Here is a 23,079-nt window from a genome sequence, read left to right on the forward strand (position 1 = left end):
CGGGGCCAGCGGCGGGGCCAGCGGCGGGGGCGTGAGAAACGCAGCGCGCCCGCCCGTCCACGGGGCTGCGCGGGGCAGGCCGGTCTCTAGGCCCCGGGCGCCTGCCTCCCTGGACGGTGGGGCCGGTCCCCAGGGCCGACTCTGCCCAGCACCTGCGAGGACCCCGGCGGGCAGCTCGGAGGAGGTGCCCCCCCGCCGCCCCTCCAGGTCCGGTCAGGGACCCGCCGGTCCGAGGAAGAGGCGGGATGCTGGGCCCCGGCGGGAGTCCGGCCTGGGCGGAGCCTACGGGCGCTCGGCCTCCTCGATTGGCTGCGGCTGCAGAGCTGTCTTTCTAGGATTGAGCCTTTTCCTTCGGGGAGGCGGGACCTCTCGGCCCTTTCGCCAATAGGGTTCAGAGGCTCCGCCTCTAACCGGGGCACTTCCGGTGGTGCACCCCGCTCTCCTCCGTCCCGGCGGCGGCTCCGGACTCGCGGGCGCGGCGTGCCCGGATCCCTTCTGGGTGTTACTCCGAGACCGCGAGCTGCGATTGGGCGGCGTGGGGGGCACTTCCGGTGCCCGGGGGCGGGGGTTCTTGGCCGGAGGAGGAAGATGGAGGCCGGCGCCGCGGCCCGCGCTTGGTCGCTGCTGTGGCTGCTGCTGCCCTTGCTTGGCCCGGTGTGCGCCAGCGGCCCTCGCACCTTGGTGCTGCTGGACAACCTCAACCTGCGGGAGACGCACTCGCTCTTCTTCCGCAGCCTGAAGGGTGAGCGCGGGGCCCGAGGGGGCGGCGGCGGAGAGGCGGGTGGGACAGGCCCCCGCGGTCCAGGGCCGCGACCGCCGCCGCTCCCGCTGCTGCTCCGCGAAGGGGCTGCAGCGCTGGCCGCTCCTGGGCGGGCGGGGGCGGCGGCCGCGTCTCCGCGGCGGTGCTTTCCCCTGGCGGCCCGTCGGCCTCAGCCGCCTGCCTTCCGCTCGTCCAGACAGGGCCTTCGAGCTGACGTTCAAGACCGCAGACGACCCCAGCCTGTCCCTCATCAAGTACGGGGAGTTCCTCTACGACAACCTCATCATCTTCTCCCCCTCGGTGGAAGGTGAGGCCTGCGCGTCGCTCCCAGAACTGGGATTCAGGGCCCAGGATGGATTGGTGGCGCTCTTCTGGGCCTTGTGCGTCCTCTGGGTGGTGGCCTGGGTGCCCACCCTGGGGAAGAGGGAAATGGGGGCGCCTCCTTTCTGAAAGACGCAGCTGAGGGACGTGGGGGCAGGTGTTGCGCAGACGTGGAGCCGCAGGCCCTGCTACCCTGAGAGGGAAGGGGCCTGATGGGAAAGATGGAGACCCCCTGCTTGTTTTGGCCTGTGTGGGTGGGAAAAAATGGCAAGCTGTTCCCATAGTCTGTCTGCAGGGGGCATTGTGATGGTGGAGCGCAGGAATTCAGGTGGATTTACAGCCTCATAATCAAGAAAGAACATTAGCCATCATCTAGGCCAGGCCCCCGTCGGAGGCTGGACGGGTGTATCCAGGGCCTAGTAGAGGGCTGGCCGTTGAAGAGCATGAATGTCCCCGCTGGATTATCCAGCAGGTACTTCAGTATTCCTGTGACACAGAGCTTACGAGTTGTGCTCAGGTGGATGGCAGTGTCACCGAAAAGGAGGCAAGCTGTGGGTGAGGCGGGTTGGCAGAAGGCGGAGCCGGGGTCTTGCTCTGGGAATGTCTGAGAACCTAAACAGTGTTTCTCAGATCTTGGTTGTTTGCATACCTCCTCCTGAGCTTTGCGGCGTTCCATATCGCCTGTCAATAATTACTGAATTCTTTAAATTGACCCTCTTTTTAAAAATCATAACATCTTGGGCAGCCCGGGTGGCTCAGCGGTTTAGCGCCGCCTTCAGCCCAGGGTTTGATCCTGGAGACTCAGGATCGAGTCCCACGTCGGGCTCCCTGCATGGAGCCTGCTTCTCCCCCTGCCTGTGTCTCTGCCTCTCTCTCGCTCTCACTCTGAATAAGTAAATCTTTAAAAAAAATAATAATAAAGATACGACTATGAGAATGGCCTTCCTTCCTGAAGGGTAATTTTCAGGAAAAGGCAACTTACCTTCAGGCACAGACAGGACACCTTGTACCTGGGAACTTTACCTCTTCTACTACATTCAGAAAGCCGTCTATCCACCCTCCTACAGAGAGGCCAGAGTCCTAGACAATTCATTTTTTTTTTAGTCGTATCTTTAAAAAGGCATGTTACGGACTTATTTCCAGCTGCCTCATGGATGTACAATGGACATATATCTGGTTTCAGTACATGGCAGTTCCACCCTTGCTGTCGCTGGGGCTGGAAATTTTGGGGTTGTCCTTAGCACGTCTGTCTCTCTCACACTCCCTATCCGGTCTGTCACAGGCCCTGCTGAGTTTGCCTTTAGAGTAGGAGCACAGGCCCACCTCCCTCTCCCCTTCCTCCCTCTCCGTCTTTTTGCTCTTCACTGCCTGGATTATCACAGTGGCCTCCTAACCCACTGCTCTGCTTCCACCCCATACCGGATTCTCCACCCAGCTGCCAGAATCGTCCTTTAAAAATATAAATCAGGTCATGTTGGTGTCCTGTTCAAAAGCCTCCAGTGGCTTTTCCTGATGGCCACCCTCTCTGGGGCCTGTAAAGCTTGTGAGCTGCCCTCCCTCCTTCAGCACGGCCTCATTTGCATTTACCCCTTCATACTGCACCTGAGCCACACTGGGCTCCTTGCTGGGACAGGCTCACCCGCCTCGGGAACCTTGCACCTGTCCTTCACCTGTCGTTCTGGATTGCCGCCCCAGCCCCCGCCATGGTGCCTGGACCACTCTCACACCTCAGATGCTACTTGCCCCAGGTCTTCCCTGACCAGCCTTAGTATGTAGCTCCCTCTCCCTCTCACTGCCCACCCCGGTCCCCTGCCCGCAGGAAATAATGTTCCTGTAATGACTGAGTTCCTGAGCACCCCTTGCATTGCTTTGTGTTAAACATCATGGTGCACTTTGGGGAAGACGCTTGATCTGGTTCTGGATGCTCATGGCAGCCCCCTGACTGGATCTACTGACCAAAGAAAGATACTGTCTCGTTAGTACAAATGTTGGAAGTTAATGAGCTTTTTGGCGATTACTTTAATAAAAGCAGTCTTCAGGGTGGTTCTGTTCTGGCTCTTATGGATCTAAATTATAGGATTAATAGGGGAAAAATTATTTGTGTTGGCAAATGAGTACTAGTGTCAAGTGGCCGCATCGTCCTCAGATTCAGAAGTGCTCGATCTCTGTTAGAAGTGAAATCGATGGGTTCTGGAAAACTTAGCATGAGTGGCTCCAGCGACGACAGAGGTCCTGCTGTGAAAGGTGCAGGTGATGAGTTGGAGTCAAGGTGTGCCATGAAATGGGGTGGGAAAAGGCAGCAGCATTTCTGAACATAGATCTTCTATGTGACTTAAAATTTGCGTGACCAACTTGACAACTCTAACTGGTAGGTGTTGACTATGTCGTTTATCCCTCTGAAAGTTAAAAGTTTATGAACTCAAGGCATTACTGTTGGATCTTCAGTTTGGGAAAACGGGCATATACGGTAAACGGCCATCTCGTTTTGGGCCTCCGAGGGCTCTGTGGCTGCTCTGTGGCCCCCCCCCACTCCTGGCCCATGTGCCAGAGGAGCAGTGTGGCTCACCGCGTCTGTCGCGCCTTTCAGATTTCGGAGGCAACATCAATGTGGAGACCATCAGTACCTTCATCGATGGTGGAGGCAGTGTCCTGGTAGCTGCCAGCTCAGACATTGGTAAGTCTGACCTGATACTTTCCACCATTTCTCCAGTAAGCTTGGCAGGTTTTATAAACGGAAGCTGCCGGATTGGCGCCTACTGGACGCCTGGGCAGGGGGTGCGGGAACTACAGAGCCGTTCTGTCCCTCCTGTGCTTTCCTGTGACCAGAACCAGGTTGACGTGGGGCCTGGTCAGCACTTAGGATCCTGTTTTTTTTCCCAGTTTTGTCTTTTCCATTACAAAAAGTAGGGGCTACTTGGGCAGACCCCAGAGCATTTTGATTATTTTTGTCCCTGGAAGTAGGGAGAGAGCAGTGTCCTGAAGCCTGCACACATATCAGCCAGCTTCAACAGGTGTCCTTGCCTCGCCAGGCTTGTTTTGTTTTTCTTAGCATTGACAGGTGTTTAGTTTATTTTTTTAAAAAAGGTTTTATTTATTTGAGAGCACAAGAGTGGGAAGGGGGAGGGAAAGGGAGAAGCAGACTCCCCACCAAGCAGGGAGCCCTGAGACCAGGACCTGAGCCAAAGGCAGTTGCTGAACCCACTGAGCTGCTCAAGTGCTCCAGCACTGACAGATGTTTAAAACCGTTCTGGGTGGGCTTCTTACTGGGGTGACGACGAGAAGAGAAGTCCTATGAGGCCAGGCTCGTCCATGTTAAATCTGTTTGAGGTAATTATTTTGCCTCATTGGGAGTTTCTGTGGCTCGTGGGCGGAGAAAGGCAGGCGGTGGTTTGTTACTGAGATGCTGACCCCCCTGCTCAGAATACCGTGCGGTGGTCAGAGGTCCGGCTGGGGCTGAGCGCACGGGGGAGCTGCAGGGCTTGGGGTGACTGGGAGAGCACGAGACCAGGATACCAGTGACATTGCTGGGCCCAGGGTGCACCTGCCAGGGCTGAGCCAGGCATTTCTTGGGTCTGTGCAGGTGACCCTCTTCGAGAGCTGGGCAGCGAGTGTGGGATTGAGTTCGACGAGGAGAAGACAGCTGTCATTGACCATCACAACTATGACGTCTCTGACCTCGGCCAGGTAACCAGGCCCCGTCCCTTCCAGGCTGAGGGAGGAGGGAAGCAGGGAGCCCTCCGCATGTGGGCATCTTTTCCTGACCTCCATTTTTTGCCCTGCTGCTGCAGCATACGCTCATCGTGGCCGACCCCGAGAACTTGCTGAAGGCCCCAACCATCGTTGGGAGGTCATCGCTGAACCCCATCCTCTTTCGAGGTGTTGGGTGAGTGAGCAGGCACAGGGTGCTAGAAACCTGGGAGGGACAGGATCACTCTCTTTTGTTCGGAGACTAACGCAAACGCGGTGATTTGGGGACATTCCTTTCCCTAGAGGATGTGGGCAAGGTTAGTGGAGGACACACTGAGTCAGAATCATGGGTGCAGTGAGAGAGGAGCTACTGGTGCAGCAGGGTTCGGCTGCTGAGTAAAGCAGGACTCATCCTGGTGAAGAAATGGCCCTTGGGGACCCCTGGCCCCTGGGCTCAGTCCTTGGCATCAGTGTTGGGTGTTTGCTTTTCCTTCCCAGGATGGTAGCTGATCCGGACAACCCTTTGGTATTGGACATCCTGACGGGCTCTTCTACCTCTTACTCCTTCTTCCCAGACAAGCCTATCACCCAGGTGAGGGGCCTGTGGCAGCACTGAGGCCTCCAGGTCGTGGGCCTGGTGGTACAGCACTTTATTTGAAAATGAGAAGTGGGGCGCCTGGGTGGCTCAGTCAGTTAGGTGTCCAACTCTTGGTTTTGGCTCAGGTCACGATCCCAGGGTTGCGAGATGGAGCCCTGTGTTGGGCATGGAGCTTGCTTGGGATTCTCTCCCCCTCTTGTACCCCCTCTCTCCCCCACCCCCAGTGTAACGTGAGGCAAGCAGGAGCGTGCCTTTCGCAGAGGCTGGGCAGGGAAAGGCCGGTGGGAGTGGGGAGGGGCAGAGGTGGTAGGGCCCGGGTGGTTGTGGTCTAGCCGCCGTCCTCTTGCCCCGGCTCTCCTGGATGACTGTGCCCCATTGCTCACAGTACCCCCACGCCGTGGGGAAGAACACCCTGCTCATTGCTGGGCTGCAGGCCAGGAACAATGCCCGGGTCGTCTTCAGTGGCTCCCTGGACTTCTTTAGTGACGCCTTCTTCAACTCTGCAGTGCAGAAGGCGGCGCCCGGCTCCCAGAGGTTGGTGCGGGTGGGCTCTGGGCCGTGCGGTCTGGTGCTGGGGAGGGAGGAGCCTGTTTAGCTGGAACTGTCCAAGGCTAGCTGTCTTCAAATACTTTAAATTATCTAAAGACTTGACCTTATTGCTGTGTCGTTGGTGTTGGCACTCTGAACTTTTCAAAGCAGTGATGGCTTATGTGGAGGTATTTCGATAATCGTATTTGTTGTGCAGGTGAACCCCAAAGCCACACCACCTCACAGCTTCTCTGTGTTCTCGTTAAGCAGGATACCTTGATATGTAACGCCCCAGGCAGAAACTATAGTTTTGTGCAGTTTAACTCTACAGATAATGAACTAGTCTTGCCAATCAGGCACCAGTGGAAAGAAGTTGGTTCCGGTGCTCTAGGCTCTCGTTCTCCCTTCCTGCAGGTATTCCCAAACAGGCAACTATGAACTAGCTGTGGCCCTCTCCCGCTGGGTGTTCAAGGAGGAAGGTGTCCTCCGTGTAGGGCCTGTGTCCCACCATCGGGTGGGTGAGACAGCCCCACCCAATGCCTACACCGTCACTGACCTCGTGGTAAGAGCATCTTAAGAACCCCCTGGCGTTTTGGCCAAGTTGCTTCAGCTTGAAGGATTTACTGAACGTCTCTCTGATGGGCTTAGCAGCCTCAATACGGAACGATAAATTTATCTCTATCCCTAAGAAAGTAAGTCAGCACGGGTGCAGAGAGCCTGGCACATAAGCTAATGTCTAAGGAGACCTTTGTAAGGGGTGTGGTTTGCTTTGGAAGTGCCGAAGTAGGAGGGCTTTGCTGGTCACACTGCTGGGGGTGGGAGTCACAGAGAAACATTGGAGTAGGCAGGAGGAAAAGCATAGGCGGGAGAAGTGGGGGAGTGGGGTGGGGGGCAAGCTGGCAGTGAAGGTGGTAGCAGGGAGGCCCAGAGGGCCCACTCGCCAGTGGAGTGTGGTCTGGGTATGGACCTTGATGGTCCTGTGAAGAGCCGTGACTGGGAGTTCCTGTCCCAGGGCGGGAGCTCGCCCTGGAGTTCCTGCCAGGGTCACGAGTGATTCAGAGCAGCTCTGAGGCTGGTCCCACACCCCCACCCCCAAACCGGCCTGTTGTCTCAGGAGTACAGCATTGTGATTGAGCAGCTCTCAAATGGAAGATGGGTCCCCTTTGATGGTGATGACATTCAGCTGGAATTTGTCCGCATCGATCCTTTTGTGAGGACCTTCTTGAAGAAAAAAGGCAAGTAGTGTTCTTGCACGGGAGAGCTGCAGGGTGACAGTCCCACTGTGGCTCCAGTGAGGCAGGAAACCCCTCCTGGTTATGGTCTCGGATCTTCCCCCAGGTGGCAAATACAGCGTCCAGTTCAAGTTGCCTGATGTGTATGGGGTGTTCCAGTTTAAAGTGGATTACAACCGGCTAGGCTACACGCACTTACACTCTTCCACTCAGGTGAGCACAAGTCACAGTCCCCTTTTTGGTCAGAGTGGCCCTCCTGCGCTGCTGAGTGGCCGGAGCCCATCACCTCTGTCCTGTGGCAGGTGTCCGTGAGGCCGCTCCAGCACACGCAGTACGAGCGCTTCATCCCCTCGGCCTACCCCTACTACGCCAGCGCCTTCTCCATGATGCTGGGGCTCTTCATCTTCAGCACAGTCTTCTTACACATGAAGGAGAAGGAGAAATCTGACTGAAGGGGCAGAGCCAGGGCTCCTGACGACAGGCACTTGGGAGTTCTGCGGGCCTGCGTCTTCCTCACAGCGGGCTTTGTTCTGTTGTTAAAGCTGTGGGACCGTGGCACAGCCTTACCTCAGGGGAGATGCGGCACTGAGTACCGAGGGAGGGGGGTGGGGATGAATTTTCTGTGAGTTTTTCCACCTAATGCTAAGTGGTATTTTTCATATGTGGTCACTCTCATTTCTAAGATAAACATTGCCCTCCAACTCCATCTGGCCCATGTGCTTTCCTGTGGCGGGGGTGCTGTTCACCACAGTAAGTGGCCTCTCAGTGTTGCTGACCAAAGTGTGAAATCCTAGAGCTTCAGGGGAGAGGACGTGGGGGAAATCCGGGGCTTGACTTTATAATAGGATTATAGAGATGAAAAGTACACCTTGCTTTAGGCAACAGTTGGGATTCCTAAGACGCATGTGTAAGAGCATATGTGAAATCCCTTCCCCATTGTTGATCTCTACTCACAGAATTTTGTCTTTATTATGGTGTAAGAATCACTCTTAAAGCCACATATTCAATTCAAAGCAAATACGTGTTCTGCAGTTGCAAATGTGTATTTAATTCTTCACAATTCCTGTAAGAAATGCTAATCAAGGCAAATCAGCAAGTAAAACACACTGTTAATTTCCACTTCATCATTTCATCATTGCTCTAGCTCTGCTCAACCCGATTCAGTAGCTGGAGGAGCTCTGGGAGTGCTTCCTCAGAGACATTCTAGAGCTTTCCAGGCCTCGCTGGCTGTCTCTTCTTTCTGATACCTGAATATACTGACCTGGGCAAATGTCTGCTTAGCTCAGAAAACATGCAGACCGAGGCCCTGGCTGCCACTTTCAAACAAGCCGGAATTCCGTTTCCAGAGTCCCGCCCTGCCAGCCCCTGCCTTGCCTGGAGCCCCCCCTCTAACAGACCCGCTTGGCTATGGACTTTGCAGAGGTCTGTGAGAAGGGGGGGCTTTGGGGCCTGCCCTTAACCCCTGACCCTCTTCTCACCTGCAGAGAACTCACTCCTGTGGATCTGTACTCCGATCTCAGCACATTTTGTTAGCAAACTATGTCTTAGGGGCAGTCTGGCCCACTGCCTGTTTTTTGTATGGCCTGCAAGCTAAGAGGGGTTTTCATGTTTTTAAATAACTGAAAAAAATTAATATTTACTGACACATGAAATTGAAATTTCCATATATTTACGAATTTCCGACTGCTTCTGTGCTACCACAGTGGATTAGCCGGACTGGAGTATTTACCGTCGGGCCCTCTCTGCCAGCAGCTCTAGCTCTGCCCTAGTCCAGCTTCTCACATCACAGGTGAGAGAACCTCACGCAGTTAGACGATGGACCTAAAGTCGCACAGCTAAGGGGAGTTAGCTACAGACTGTGAACCTGGCTGCCAGCCGTCCCTTCCATTTGCCAAACCAGAGGCCTCCTGCAGTGTTCCCCTGCCGCCCACCCTGGCGCCTGGGAGCCCCGCCCCGCCTGCAGCACTCACAGACCAGCACCACACAGATGTTGCTAAGTTCTTTTAGTAAAATGCACCAGCTACAGCGGAGCCCTCACGGGGCTGCTCTCCAGGAGTAGAGGAGCAGGGCTGCCTGGCACAGCGCTTCGTACTCCAGGTTGGCTAGAAATAACATCTTCATCTTGGTTTCCACGCAGCTCTTCTCCGTGAGCCGGTCAGCCAGCAGAGTGGCAGCTGACTGCTGGAGGAGCCAGCCAATCATCTTGTCTAGTTTTAGATTCTTCAGGGCGAGAGTATGTTCACCCCAGAGGCTTAAATGAAGCACATTAGCAGCTACTCGGGCAGATGGTCTCTGCAACAGGCAGGAAAACAAGCTTAGAACCTCGACAGCAAAGCATTCGGCCCACAACCCGATCTGTTAATGAATCCTCATTTTAGGGTCTTCCCTTCTGTGGCCCCAACCAAATTCTTGTTCACCCCTTTGTCTCTCCTTCCTGCAATTCCGTTCACTTCCTGACACCTGCTGGCTGCGCTCTACCCATGCCCCAGCTTTTCCAGGGACACACACGTGCTCCGGGCCATCAGCCTCCCCACTGTGGAAGGCCCACAAACTGCCTGGGTTACCAGCAGGCTCTCGAGGGGCCGCCTCTCACCGGCTGTGGTGCTGACAGCATGCCCCCAGGGGGAGGGAAGTGGTTGAGTAGTTTGAACCCCGCCTGCCTTTGTGCTCTCCCACTAGGCTTACCACCTGACCTGGGCCCGCCACTCCCAATTACATCTTCAAATACCTTAGCCTTTCTATTCCTTTATGTCAACTTCGAAATGTCCACATCTGTTTTTGGGAAAGGTCTTCATCTCTCATTACATGCCAGCTGTTCCTCTAAGCTACAACTCCATTAAACATTTCTTAAAAGTGCATCTTCTTCCCTCTAAGTAACTTAAGCCACTAGAGCCAAGAAGAGTTGCACTGCTGGAATGCTAATTCGGTGCTAGCTCCTCTACTCCCAGTTACACTAAGGTTTCTTCCCCTGTACTTGGCCTTTTCTTTGTAAGACAGAGTTGCTTGTGTGTCACTCTCGTCTTGCCCAAACTGGGTCTTTACTCTGGAACATAAACTTCCACAGTCCCTGTAAAACCCAGGACAGCCTCACCTTGCTGGCCTCTCGCTGGAGCAGTGACCTCACCAGCTGTCTTGCATCCAGAGGGACTGACTCGGGCATCGCGGGCAGCTGAGCCTCCTGGTAACTGCGGCTTTCAAGGTGGGCCCTGCCCTGGCCATAAAAGGGATTGGGGAGCCCGAAGATTTCATAGGCAAGCGTACCCACGGCCCAGGCATCAGCCTTACTGTAGTCGATCACTGCCCTGGGGCCTGGGCAGGCAGTAGACACCTGTTTGGAAAGCAACAGGTGAGCTTCACACTGCTGGCATTTCTAACGCATTCATCTGCCTCGACGGCACCTGGGCTAACCTGAACCCCGTCCTAAGGAGCCTAGAATTTGAGTGAGTTGTGGCTCAGACCCAGAATCTGCGTAGGCTGCCTACTTTGCACCCACAAGACACGCATCACCTGGGAACATTAGGGAGGGCCAGATGAACACACACGGACAAGGGACTTGTGCCAAAATAAGGTCAGAAAAGATGGAGCGAGTCTCGTCCTCTCAGCTGAAACAAGATGGAGAAGTCTGCTGATGGCACAGGACACGCTCCGCAGGACTCACCTCTGGAGCCATCAGGCAGCCGTTTCCGCCCCGATCCACATACCAGCTGGTGAAAGGCAGCTGCAGGCCGGTGCGCTCGTCAGCCAGGCAGCAGCCAAAGTCTGCGATCACCAGCCAGGGGCAGCCATCTGGGGAGGGGACAGGCAGAGGGGAGTGATGGATTCCTTAGGATTCCAGAGGCCTTCCTAAGCCCTCCTGCAGCCACCAGGACATGGGTGAGGGGTAAGGGGCCTCAGTGCCAGCCCAGGGCTGCAGGCCAGCAAGCCTGGCTGGGTGCCCGCTCACCAGAGCGCGCTGGGAAAGGCAAGGCAGCTACAGGAGCACGGAGATGCCTCCGGAAAATCAAAGCCCTCAAGCAAAGAACTGGATGAAGTTTGGCTCCTTGTAACTGATCAGGTAATAGGAGCTATCCCAACCCTGAAGGGGCTGCTCACGGTCTACTCAGTGGATGGCCCTTGGCCCTAAGAGCACTTCTGCCCCAAGGACCTTTGATCTCAACTTGAAACCCCAAATCCAAACCCAAGAAACAGGTATGTTAGGATTGTAAAAGGATTCACACAGACTTCCTTTAAAAAGCTAGTTCCTTTAGCAATTTAGTGGCACGTTACTTTAAATTTTCTACTTCAAAATTTATGAGATCTACGACTCCTTCATGGTATTGTGGGTTAAGTGGCCATCCAGCCTCTACGTCACTGCTTCCTGTGTGGGAAACGGGCGCTCATCGTTTCCAGGGGCAGCTAGGCTTACATTCGGGCAGCTCTCACTGTTTAAAAATTCTTTTTCTACTGAGCTAATTCTTCTTTCCTTTGAGAAAACTTCCACCACCGAGGTTTTTATTCTGAAAGTGGGCAACACAGGGACTATTAATCATCACCCTATAAGCCCCATGAAGAGAACGAAAGCCTCTATTTTGAAGGGGTGAGAGCTCATCTCTGACGTACAGAGCTAAATTAAAACACAACTTCTAATAGAACACAAAACCCGAAAGGACTGGAAGGGTCCTAGACGCCTGCAGACCTGAAGTCTGGTACCCCAGGAGAGCTGGCAGGGTGTGGCCGGGACCCACCTGCATCCAACTCCACGAGAATGTTGTCAGATTTTAAGTCTCTGTGCGCGACGCCCTGTTGAACCAGATGATCCACTGCCTCCAGCAGCTGTAAGATCATCACGGTGGCGAGGCGGGGACTTGGGGTGTTCTCGCGGAGGTACTGGCGCAGCGTACAGGGGTAGCTGGTGGAGAGGGTGACAGGGCCTCTGGCTGTCGCACATCAGTGGTCCCCAGCAGCTTTATTGCTATAGGATGATGGCCCTTTCTCTTCTGGAGTTTTTTTTCTCTTTTTCCCCAAATATCCTTTCTGTTACCACCCATTACCCTGAAGTTAGGAAGAGCTGGGGCCCCACATGATGGAAGTAATGGTACAGGTAACCCCTTCTTCACCATGCTGGTGACAGCAATGCCAGTAGGTGCAGAGGGTGAGGAAGGAGAAGTGTTTTTACACAATTGGTAAGGCAAGCCACAGAGAGGGGGCAAGAGTCAAGTGTACTAAAAACACTAGCGAGAACTCCATTTTCATGAAAAGTCACCCCAAAGGGACCCTCTTCTGTGGGGCAGTATGCCCTCAGCACAGGTGAGGGTCCCCCTCCCCTGCCACCCTGGGGCTCCAGGTGCAGAGGCAGGACCAGTCCTACTTACTTCTTCATAACGAGGAAGAGCGTCCGCCCGTGGCCCAGGCCTTCGGGGTGAAGACGTGGGGGCAGCACATCAGGGTAGTCAACCAGGGCTCCTGGCAGCAGTGGTACAGAAGAGGTGAAGGCACGAAAGACCCGGATGATGTTGGGGTGAGGGGCCAGCTGCTTGGGACCACCCTTGGATTTTCTAGTTTAGCCAAATGGGACGAATGTATGAGTCCAGTATCAGATATAACAGTTGGAAAAATAATCATGCCACAATAAATACTGACATTTATTCACCCACTTTTTTAATCAAATATTTACTGTAGATCTGCTATGTGTCAGGTGCAGAACCTGGTGCTAGAGCAAAAAGATAGACCCATAATGATGAATCATCACACTGATGATGCCGGCGGCCCATTCGTCTGTACATCCATCGACCCCATGCAGTAGAATACAGAGGTTAGGAGACTCTGGAATCAGACTAGGTGGTTTGAATTCCAGGTCTGCTCCTGAAGCCCCAGCCCGGTTACTTCTCGGCTCAGTCTCAATTGCCAAAGGAAAGGTGGTAACATAACTCGTAAGGTTGTAATACTTCTATAAAGGATCTAGAATCTCTGGTGGCAAGTTCTAGTTAACCCTTAGCATGAAGTATGAACTCAATTAAATCTTTGTTGAATGACTGGATGGTCACAGATACAGTTTGTAGTACAGAGGTCACCTGCCTTCCCCTCCTCCCCAGGGGCCCCACAGCCTTGCTGTGGCACAATGGCTGGGTTCTGGGTGGACTGAGTCAGCCTCTTATGTATCGGCCCCACCTGTCAGGGCAAGGAGCCTGCAGTCACATCTGAGATACAAATAGTTGGGGGGGAAAGGGATGGAAGCCAGTTATATTCTCTTTGAGGAGCACTAGTGAAAGAACATGGTGGTAACCTAGCAGTCAGTAATGAAGGTGAAGGACGCCTTGAGACTTGACTGGGGCCACGGAAAGCCAAAGAGGTGTGGAAAGCAAAGGCACACAGAAACGGAAGAGCTGGGGCACCTGGGTGGTTCAGTGGTTGAGCATCTGCCTCAGGGTGTGATCCGGGGTCCTGGGATCAAGTTCTGCATCTGGCTCCTGGTAGGGAGCCTGCTTCTCCCTCTGCCTATGTCTCTGCCTCTCTCTCTGTGTCTCTCATGAATAAATAAATAACATTTTGCAGGAAAAAAAAAAAAAAAACACCCAGAAGAGCTATGGGGTGAGAAATACGGACCCAGGGTGGTAGAGAGCAGAGAATGGAACAGAAGCCCAGAGACATGAAGACAACACCGAGGGGGCAAGATGCCTGCCCCCGTCCTAAGATCAGCCTCGGTCCCGAGCTCTGTGGAAACTGTCCACGTGCGGCCTACTGCTTTCCCTTGAGTCCATCTGAGTGCACCCCTGTAAGCAATCAAGGGCGCTCAAGCATTGTTCCTAGCCTTGGGCCACTGGGGCTAGTGGGAGCGTCAGGATCGCAGCCCAAGGCCCTCCAGCCACAGTGGGAAAGCTCTGCCTGCTGCTGTGAGAGCCCAGGGGATGGTGCGGCTGTGTCTGAGCGGAGGCCTGGAGTGGGGCAGGGGGCTGTGGGGAGGGCAGCCCTAGGAGCACTAACTGCATGCAGAAGACAGGCGAGGAGGAGCGTGGCGCAGGTAGGGCTGCATGTGGGGGAGGGCAGTTATGAATTCAGTAGGGCGGAGCACAGGGTGTAAAGGGGACAAGATCTGAAATCAGGTGGGAGAAGTGGAGGAGCCGATCACCAGGCTGAGCCTGAGGCCCCTGGATGAGCAGGGGCTAGGTAGGAATGTGCCCACAGTGCTCTCAGGGGCTGAGACACTTTCTCCTGCGTCACTGATGTCATCAGCACCTTAGGTAATAGACCTTCCGTCATACTCATGGACTCATTGGACGGACATTTACTGAGCTGTACGGTACTCAGCAAACAAAACAGGAAAGCCCTGCCCTCAGAGAGCTCACAGTATGCAGGAGAGACAGAGACAAAGGCAGCTATGAGTTAAGGTCATGGGGAGAAGTGCGAAGAAAAAAAACTCCCTCTCTGACAGGGAGCACTTCAGATGGGAGGTCTGGGCAGCCCCCGCAGCAAGGCGTCAGTGCTCCCAGGGATGCCACAGCCCGCCAGCAGGCGAAGTGAACACACAGCCACCTGAGGACAACTGTCCCCGCTCCGAAAGCAGCAGACACTCCCTCCACAGCGGACCCACTCTTCCCTACAAAGGGCTAAGGAGAGGAGGACGAAACCAAGCTCACCAAGCAGCTGTCTCTGCTGGCCTGCACGGCCCCTGTCAGGAGAGCCTTCTAAACCTCGGAAGGGGCTTTCCATGTGCTTTCTCAAGGCCCTATATCTTCCCTCCAGCTTCTGACTGCACCAGGTGTATAAACCAACCCTCTATTAAGTCGCCACGGTGCAGCTCTTCCTGTGGTCTACAAACATGGAAGTGAGCACACCTGTCACACTTAGCGTTCATCGTCGCCGCCACACACCGGCTCCTACAAAGAGGAGCGTGGGCTGCCAACCACCCCCTTCCCTCTGTGGAGAAGGCCTCTTCGCCTACTTCTCTGCCCAACTGGTACCTAGTCAACCCTTCAAGAGGCCTTTCCCAATGGGCTCCCCAGCACTGAGCATCCATGATTCTAGCACTTACCATCCTGGCCTCTGCTCCCGACTCGTCTGGCTCCTCTGCCACATGCAGAACTCTTAGGGAATAGGCCACATTTTTTTTTTTTTTTTTTTAATGCTGAGACTGGAATGAGAGCTACCTGCACTGGGGACAGAGTTCAGTTTGTATGGACAGGTGGCTTTCCACCTAGACATTACTTAAGAAGAATCAGAAGTCTGATCAATTTTCCAGAATTCTGAATTGGGCATTTTTGGATGGCCTTCTCTCTCTGCTCCAGTGTGAATCAGCCCCCTGCACCTTTAGTTGGAGTCAGATGATCTGCAATCTTCCCCAAGCTGAATTATCCAACAACTACAAATCTACCACTAACTAAAGTTAGTGAGCATTCAGCGAGCATTTACTATTACATGTCTGTCAGACACATGAGAACACAGGTGAGGAATCTGCCCTCCAAGAACTCACAGCCAGTCTGGGCAGATGAGTGCTTACCTGTAAGTGACCGCTCCGTACTCCCCAGCCAAGGCCACTCGACTAGCTGGGACGAGTTCCTGGCTCATTGTGCTAAAGATGGCTTCACTGGAGGAGCCCGCCTGAAACACGAGCACGAATTCAGGGTTATACCGACCTGAGCACATCCAAGTCCTCCTTGTAATCTGGACCACAGAGCTACCGCCTAGAATTGTTTGGTTTCTTTTTTTTAAAGGTTTTGGGGATCCCTGGGTGGCTTAGCGGTTTAGCACCTGCCTTCGGCCCAGGGCATGATCCTAAGTCCCGGGGTCGAGTCCTGCATCAGGCTCCCTGGAGGGATCCTGCTTCTCCCTCTGCCTGTGTCTCTGTCTCTCTCTTTCTCTCTGTCTCTCATGAATAAATAAATATTTTTTTAAAAAAGGTTTTATTTTTAAGTAATTGCTACACTCAACATGGGGCTTGAACTCAATTCCAAGAGGTGCATGCTCCACCAACTGAGCCAGCCAGCCACACGCTCCTAGAGTTGGTTTTGACATTCAAGGTAAGATAACTCTCTGGGGTGCCTGTGTGGCTCAATCTGCTAAACATCTGACTTTGGCTTGGATCATAATCCTGGGGCCCTGGGATTGAGCCCCGCATCAGGTTCCCTGCTTGGTGGGGAGCCTGCTTCTCCCTCTCTCACTGCCCCTCCCCCTCAGAGCTCATGCTCTTTCAAATAATGAATAAAATCTTTTAAAAAGGAAAAAAAAAAACAACTCTCTGCAGCAGCAAGCCAAGCTAGTCTCTCCTAGGAGAGAGGGGGTGGAGATGTTATCCGTGCCAACCCCTACAGGGCTTCAACACCACACCTCAAACTCTTGGCAGCTCAGGGGCCCAGGGAAGAAGAGATGGCAAGTTAGGGTGAGGGACCTTTCTTCCTGCCATCGATGCTACTGGCCCTGGGTCACTAAGACTCCCCCTTGCAGGCTGCCTGCAGCAGACGGCAAAGCAGGACAAATCCACCCTGGATAAGTTGTGTTGAATCTCAGGATGACCTTCCCCAGCCTCCCCGTAAAAAGAAACAACAGCAAGAACCAAAGACGAGGACAGGCACCCTACTTTCCTTGTTTCATTACAAATGGCTCTCAGGTCCTATGGAACCTATTAGGAACCCTCTAGGAGTCAAGTCATTTAGCTTTCACAAGTGTAAAAGTTGTCACGCCCATCAGGAAGTTTTGATGCTAACACTGGGTGGTTCACAGGCAAAGGCCTTGGCTACTTGGTAGCTAGTAACCCAGCGTGGAAGGGCAACAGTCCAATAACCTTCATCCCCGAGATCAAAACCAGAAACTGTATTCTTCAGCGTCCAACATGAGCTGCCACGGCTGTGCCCCACCTTAGACTTGGGCGGATGCTCTGGGCAGGTGAAGGAACATCTGGTCTTAATTTTCTAAACCCACCTACAGGGCATCCCTGGGTGGCTCAGCGGTTTGGCGCCTGCCTTTGGCCCAGGGTGCGATCCTGGAGTCCCGGGATCGAGTCCTGGGATCGAGTCCCACGTCAGGCTCCCAGCATAGAGCCTGCTTCTCCCTCCTCCTGTGTCTCTGCCCCTCTCTCTCTCTATCATAATAAATAAATAAATCTTTAAAAAAAAAAAAAACTTTAAAAAAATAAAAAAATAAAATAAAAATAAAAAATAAAAAAATAATAAACCCACCTACATAGTGAGAAGGGAAAGAAATTACTCTAGACGAACTCTTTGTTTTTGTGGAGAAAAATATTCAATTTCCCTAAGCCTTGAGTCCTCCCAGAGGGGAAAGCTGGGAGATGACAAGCAAGCCTTTCATCTGGAGGGGAGCTTGAAGAGTGAGTCTGGAGGACAGGAGGCCCTCCTCTCCAGGCCCTCCTCTCCAGGGAGGCAGGTCAGGAGAAAGAGGGAGGATGGTGGGAACCGCACACCTGAATCCAGCTAGGTGGGTCAGCACCCACACGAGAAACCTGCTGTGATGTGTGTGGACCAGACCAGAAGCAGAGGCATTGCCTGGGAGCTGATCAGAAAGGCAGAGACCCAGCCCCCACCCCAGGCCGGAGGACTGGAATCCGCCTTTTAACCAGATCCTCAGGTGACTGGCAGCCTATCACGACCTGAGACTCCTGTGTGAGCGGGCGAGGAAGCCTAACCATACAAGAGCCCATCTGCCTCCTGGGAAAAAGCACTAGCAGGTCCACCAACATTGGGGCTTTTTTTTTTTTTTAAGATTTTATTTATTCATGAGAGATACACACAGAGAGGCAGAGACACAGGCAGAGGGAGAAGCAGGCTCCGTGCAGGGAGCCCGACGTGGGACTCATCCCAGGACCACGACCTGAGCTGAAGGCAGACGCTCAACCGGTGAGCCACCCAGGCATCCCAAGGGGCTTTTTTTTTTTTTTTTTTTTAATAAAGATCTTATTTATTTATTTGAGAGAGAGAGAGCATGAGCGGGGTGAGGAGCAGAGGGAGAAGCAGGCTCTCCGCTGAGCAGGGAGCTCATGTGGGTTTTCATCCCAGGACCCCGAGATCACAACCTGAGCTGAAGGCAGATGCTTAACCAAATGAGCCCCCAGGTGCCCCTAGTGTTTTAAGAAATGCCTAATTCCAAGATGAAAGGCCCCCTCCTCACCGAGATATTCCACATCATCTTGATGGCTAAGGGAAAGGTAGGGGCCTGTGAAGCTGGCTCCTCTTCTCGTGCATCGACATCTGGGCCTCGGCCTGGAAGAGGTCTGATGCTCTTCACCACCTCCCGGTTCTGGGGCAACACAGGCATGGTGGCTTCATACACAGCAGCACTGCAACCCTTGCCAATGGACTGCCCTATCAGATACTCCTCCAGCCGGAAGCCCTGCCAGCGTCTAGTGTCCAAAGGGTCAGGAAGCAGCTTGTTTTTCTGGGTGAAAATTGCCTGTGTGGAAGAAAATATGCACAATGAGCAGGATGCCTAGTGGGGGAGGGAGAGGTAGAGCCAGGCAAGGTCTTCACTGACAAGCTCAAGAGCTAATAAAAACACAAACCAAACTGGGTTTTACTGCTCATCCTGGGCTTAGGCGATCCTACCTTTCTCTCCCTTTATTCAGAATAATTTTTTCTCAAACTCTGTACCTGCATTGAAATCAGAGACAGCTGAACACAGAACACTGCATTGGTTAATAGGTCAAAACTTCTAAACTTTGCAGCCAGCACACCTCGCCTGTCAAGCTCCCTGCACAACCTTGGAGGCTTCTGATTACAGAGACAGCTCTTTGTGCAAGGGCCTTGGCAGGCAGCTACTAGATGGTTCTCGAGAGCTGTGGATGGCAGCTCTCCTCAGGTCTTCAGAGGAATACTAGGATTGATGTTTGGTTTAGTCTATGACTCATCTGCTACTAAAGCCACTACAAAGGGTTTTGGAGTCTTTGTGTGGGCTGCCAGCCTGGCAGCTTGATCTGATTGTTCCTTTGGGCAATCAAGCAGCCCCATTTCTGGTGTCCTTGGCTGCGGACAACAGCTACCTCCCTGGGTTCCAAAGCAGCTCTAATAATTCTAAGATATCTGCAGGCTACCTCAGATTGTCTAGCTTCAGTCTGCAAGGCTTCCGGAGAAAGAGCAGTTTTAGGGAATGGAGAAAATTGGAAACCACAGTTTGGAGAATCATAGCCACATACTGGAAGAAACCAGAATTTAGGATCCAGCCCGGTTTTAGAGGCAAACAACAAACACCCAAAGACAGTGAATCTACTATTCACAAATGTGTGATTTTTCTCTCTAAAATCACCCTCATTTCCACCAAGGATAGCCAAATCAAGACTTCGGTTCTAACAATCTTGGCCTAATTATTTACATAAGCGCTGCAAGAATAGTGACTGGCTATATAAGGTTTGCTTTAAACAGAAAATCTGCTTTGCTGGAACTTCTCATAAGGAATTTCAGACTGAACTTTTAATAGATCCTCAAGGCTAAGAAGCCAAGCCAAATAGTTGCCATCAGACTTTGCCTGCAGGTATTGCAGATATGAATAAATTCCTCTCTTCATGAGGTCCCCCAAATATCCTGAGGTTCCCGCACCTGCCAGGAAGTGACCTCTTTATTCACCCAGTAAGGCTGCTGGGTACCCTGTAAGTAAGGTCCTAGGCTGATTTTTTCCAAGGGGCTTCACTGGCTCATAAAGTCAACCTCAGTTCCTTAATGCTGTCTGGTCATATCTGAGTCTATGCATGTCTCGCTCAAATAGGATATTCCAGTCAAAGCCTTTATAATATAACCAGTGTTTCTAATTGTGTCCTATGATAATAGATTCTTATTGGTCTTATGCAAATAAATACATTGCCATGAAAATCTGATAACACTCACTGAGAGTTTCTGAATCTAGAGGGACCAGGTGGGGAGAACAAGATAACTGTTTCATATTTGCTTACAAAGAAATATTTTACCAAATTTCTCCAAGTCCTAACAGCTTAAGAGAACAACAGTTTCTTTAAATCTGGAAAAGCCAACATTAGAGACTGAGCAATGTTTCAAAGAGGAGTAATCATCATCCTCAATTCATTGAGTCCCATGTTACTAACTCTTGTTCTGCTTGAATGCAGTTTTCCTGTTACTTCCAGAAATTCTTACTCAGTTTGGTTTTACGACCTTGAAGGTATCAAAGACCTATACTTGTCAGAAGTCCTTTCCATGAATCCCCCTTGAAGCTGAACGCATCCATAACAGCATGAGAGTAAAACAATGACTATAAATGACAAAACACTCAAAAATGGCCATGGTTTCCCTGTAGCACAGAACATGTCAGTAATTAGAATTACAAGCAATGACATTACACTAGGACCTAACAAAACCTTAGGAATTTTACATAATTTCTGGAGTGGTTATAGCGTTCACCCATATAAAATAATCTAAGAAGGTTTATCATCACTTATTTGACAATGCTTCCCATGTAATTTGACATATCAAATGAACAAGCCTCATTAATAAAAACATTTCATTTAGAAGTTGAATCTTGGGAATTCGGTCAAAAATATTGTAAGGTTTTGAAACACATGCCTAAATAGGATTACAGATTACCAAGGTGCCGCAAGATTCTAAAGGCAAATAAAGGATTATGTAGTTGTTAGCAAAACTTAGCCTTTTAATATTAAGATTCAACTGTTTGAAATAATCAAAGACCTAAAAAGACAAAACATGGCAACTTTTCTTCTAGGAAGATTAAAAAAGAAAGCCTTTGTTTATAATTTCTTACCAATCTTGTACTGATGTACTTTTTAAAAAAGATTTTATTTATTTATTTGAGACAGAGAGAGAAAGAGAAAGAGAGAGAGAGAGAGAGAGAGAGAGAGAAGAGCATGAGTGGCAGGGGGTGGGGTGGGGGAGGGCAGAGGGAGAAGCAGACTCTCCATGGAGCAGGGAGCCTGATACGGGGCTCGATCCCAGGCCCCTGAGATCACAACCAGAGCCTAAGGCAGACACTCAACCAACTGAGCCACCAGGTGCCCCGTATTGATGTACTCCAGAGAGTAAAATTCATTCCAACAAGATGAAGGGACACAGGACACATTGCACTTTTTTTTTTGCAACTTCTTGTGAGTCTAAATTACTTCAAAGTTAAAATTTAAAAAAATATATCTCAGCTTCTGTTGATAATCACGGCTTGACCGCAGCCTGATCCTGTTCTCTTAGCCACCTCTCTTCCCCGCTGTCGCTTGTTCCCTAATACACTTCTTTACTAATCTCCATAATCTTGGTCCTGACCATGCACAAAATTCCCTTCCAAAGATTCCCTTCTCACAGACCATCTACAACTTTTCTTTTACAGCCAGTTTCCTCCCATGGTGATGTCTTATAATTCAATGCAAGTCAAGATCAAAACCAGGACAGTGACTTGGCACACTGCCAACTAGATTATAGAACTTACTCGGATTTTACCATTTTTTTAAACCTGCATTCATTCATTCGTGTGTGTGTGTGTAGCTCTATGCAACTTTTTTTGAATAGGTAAAGTTCAATATAAGGAATTAATTGACTTAAACGGCAAATTGAAGGAACAAGGGATTCACTGGTACGCCGCTCTCTCGAACCGCTGGGGTTGGGGGTGCCAGGGAAAGCTGCTGGCCGCCTGGCCCCTCAGGAGCCATGTGCTGGGGAGGCCTCGTGCAGTGCGGGTGCCCTGGAGCAAGCACACGGGCAGGGAAGCACACAGAGCAAGCACACGGGCAGGGAACCAGGAAACAAAAGCCTTTCCTCCCGTGATCTCTCAGGCACCCTCTATCGACAAACCTCATCATGTCACTTGGCAAAGGAAAACTATTTCAAAGGCCTACGTCAATTTTCACAGAGCAAACGAGAAAGCTGCATTTGGAGCGGAGTCAACTGATAAGTGGGGAGCACCATGGGACCTGGAGTGCCACGGGCGTTTAGTGAGTGTAGGCCAGGAACGCTGTAGCAGTGAGAGCCATCCCCGCCACGCCCAGCAGCACCTCTGCATCAGGCAGGGTCCCAGCGGGAAACAGCAGCACACTCAAATAAGGACACTTTGAGAAGAGTTTCTGGACATGGCAGTGGGGAGGGCTGGGAAACCGCAGGGGGAGTGCAGCTTCCTGGGGCTGCTTATCTCCCCACCACCCCCAGCCTGAAGCAGCAGAAGGGGGCTGCTGGAACCCAGGAGAGAAGCAGGTGGGAAGAGCTGCCCAAAAGGATGATAGGAGCTGGGTGACCTTTAGCCCAGGGTGCAGCCAGCCAGAGCCCCTGAGGTGGGGAATAAGTGCCTCAGCCTCATGCTCTCCCCTCTGTCCTGCGGGTGCCACATCCTTCATCCCACCCCAACCCCCATGTTGAGGGAACCCAGGTGGAGGCCAGAAGTATGGAGAACTGTGGGACACTCCACAGAGCCCTGCTGAGATCCGGCCTGATGGGGAAGGGGCCGAGGGCTAGGCAGCCGTGGGGCTGGCCGTGTCCTGCGACTGCTCCTCTGGCCCCAACTTGGGCCCAGTCAGCCCTCAGAACCTGGCAGTTGGGCAGCATGTCCTCCAATAAGATCCGAGTTGGACATGGCCATGTTGGACTCGGCAGGGAGGTCGTGGACGTCCAGCCTAGAGAGGTTCAGAGGCTGACCAGGCCTTGGTGGTTGGTGGCATAGCCACTGGCATCCACTACTTCTGTAAACTCCAAGAGCCTGGAACTCCAAGAACTCAAGAGAGAAGTGGCCATGTTCATTTGACAGGGGTATCCACTCCTTGCCTGGAAACTTGCCTGTGCCTCCCTGCTTCAGGATGAAATAGGTACCCCTGAAGTATGGGCCATATGGCTCCCTGATGTAGGTCAGGGGTTGATCTTTCTGGTGCACCTTCAACACCTGCTTTTGGAGCAGTACTCTCTCAGAGCCTCCACATCACAGAAGCAGTCAGCCAGGAACTGGGGCAGTGACCTCCCCTTCTTCTGATTGCCCTCCGGGGCCAATGCCCTGCCCAAGCCACAGATGCCACCGTTACCCCCATTCCAGACCAGGGCCGC

General features: G+C 52.4%; 2 protein-coding genes across 2 annotated transcripts in view; one reads left to right on the forward strand and one right to left on the reverse strand.

The window, feature by feature from the left end:
* Positions 1-8,245, forward strand: DDOST (dolichyl-diphosphooligosaccharide--protein glycosyltransferase non-catalytic subunit). The gene is made up of 11 exons (XM_025447867.3): positions 1-742; positions 957-1,067; positions 3,669-3,755; positions 4,662-4,765; positions 4,870-4,964; positions 5,267-5,360; positions 5,752-5,900; positions 6,309-6,456; positions 7,009-7,129; positions 7,233-7,339; positions 7,429-8,245. The coding sequence occupies exons 1-11, from the start codon at positions 589-591 to the stop codon at positions 7,576-7,578; spliced, it is 1,320 nt and encodes a 439-aa protein (XP_025303652.1). The 5' UTR covers positions 1-588; the 3' UTR covers positions 7,579-8,245.
* Positions 8,151-23,079, reverse strand: part of PINK1 (PTEN induced kinase 1) — an 18,044-nt gene continuing 3,115 nt past the window's right edge. Inside the window, 7 exon segments of the mRNA XM_025447866.3 lie at positions 8,151-9,418; positions 10,218-10,454; positions 10,785-10,912; positions 11,851-12,014; positions 12,478-12,660; positions 15,600-15,700; positions 18,221-18,502. Coding sequence (XP_025303651.1) covers positions 9,161-9,418; positions 10,218-10,454; positions 10,785-10,912; positions 11,851-12,014; positions 12,478-12,660; positions 15,600-15,700; positions 18,221-18,502 — 1,353 coding nt within the window. The 3' untranslated portion in view covers positions 8,151-9,160.

Source organism: Canis lupus, chromosome 2 (assembly GCF_003254725.2).
Source record: "Canis lupus dingo isolate Sandy chromosome 2, ASM325472v2, whole genome shotgun sequence".
NCBI classification, from domain to species: Eukaryota; Metazoa; Chordata; class Mammalia; order Carnivora; family Canidae; genus Canis; species Canis lupus.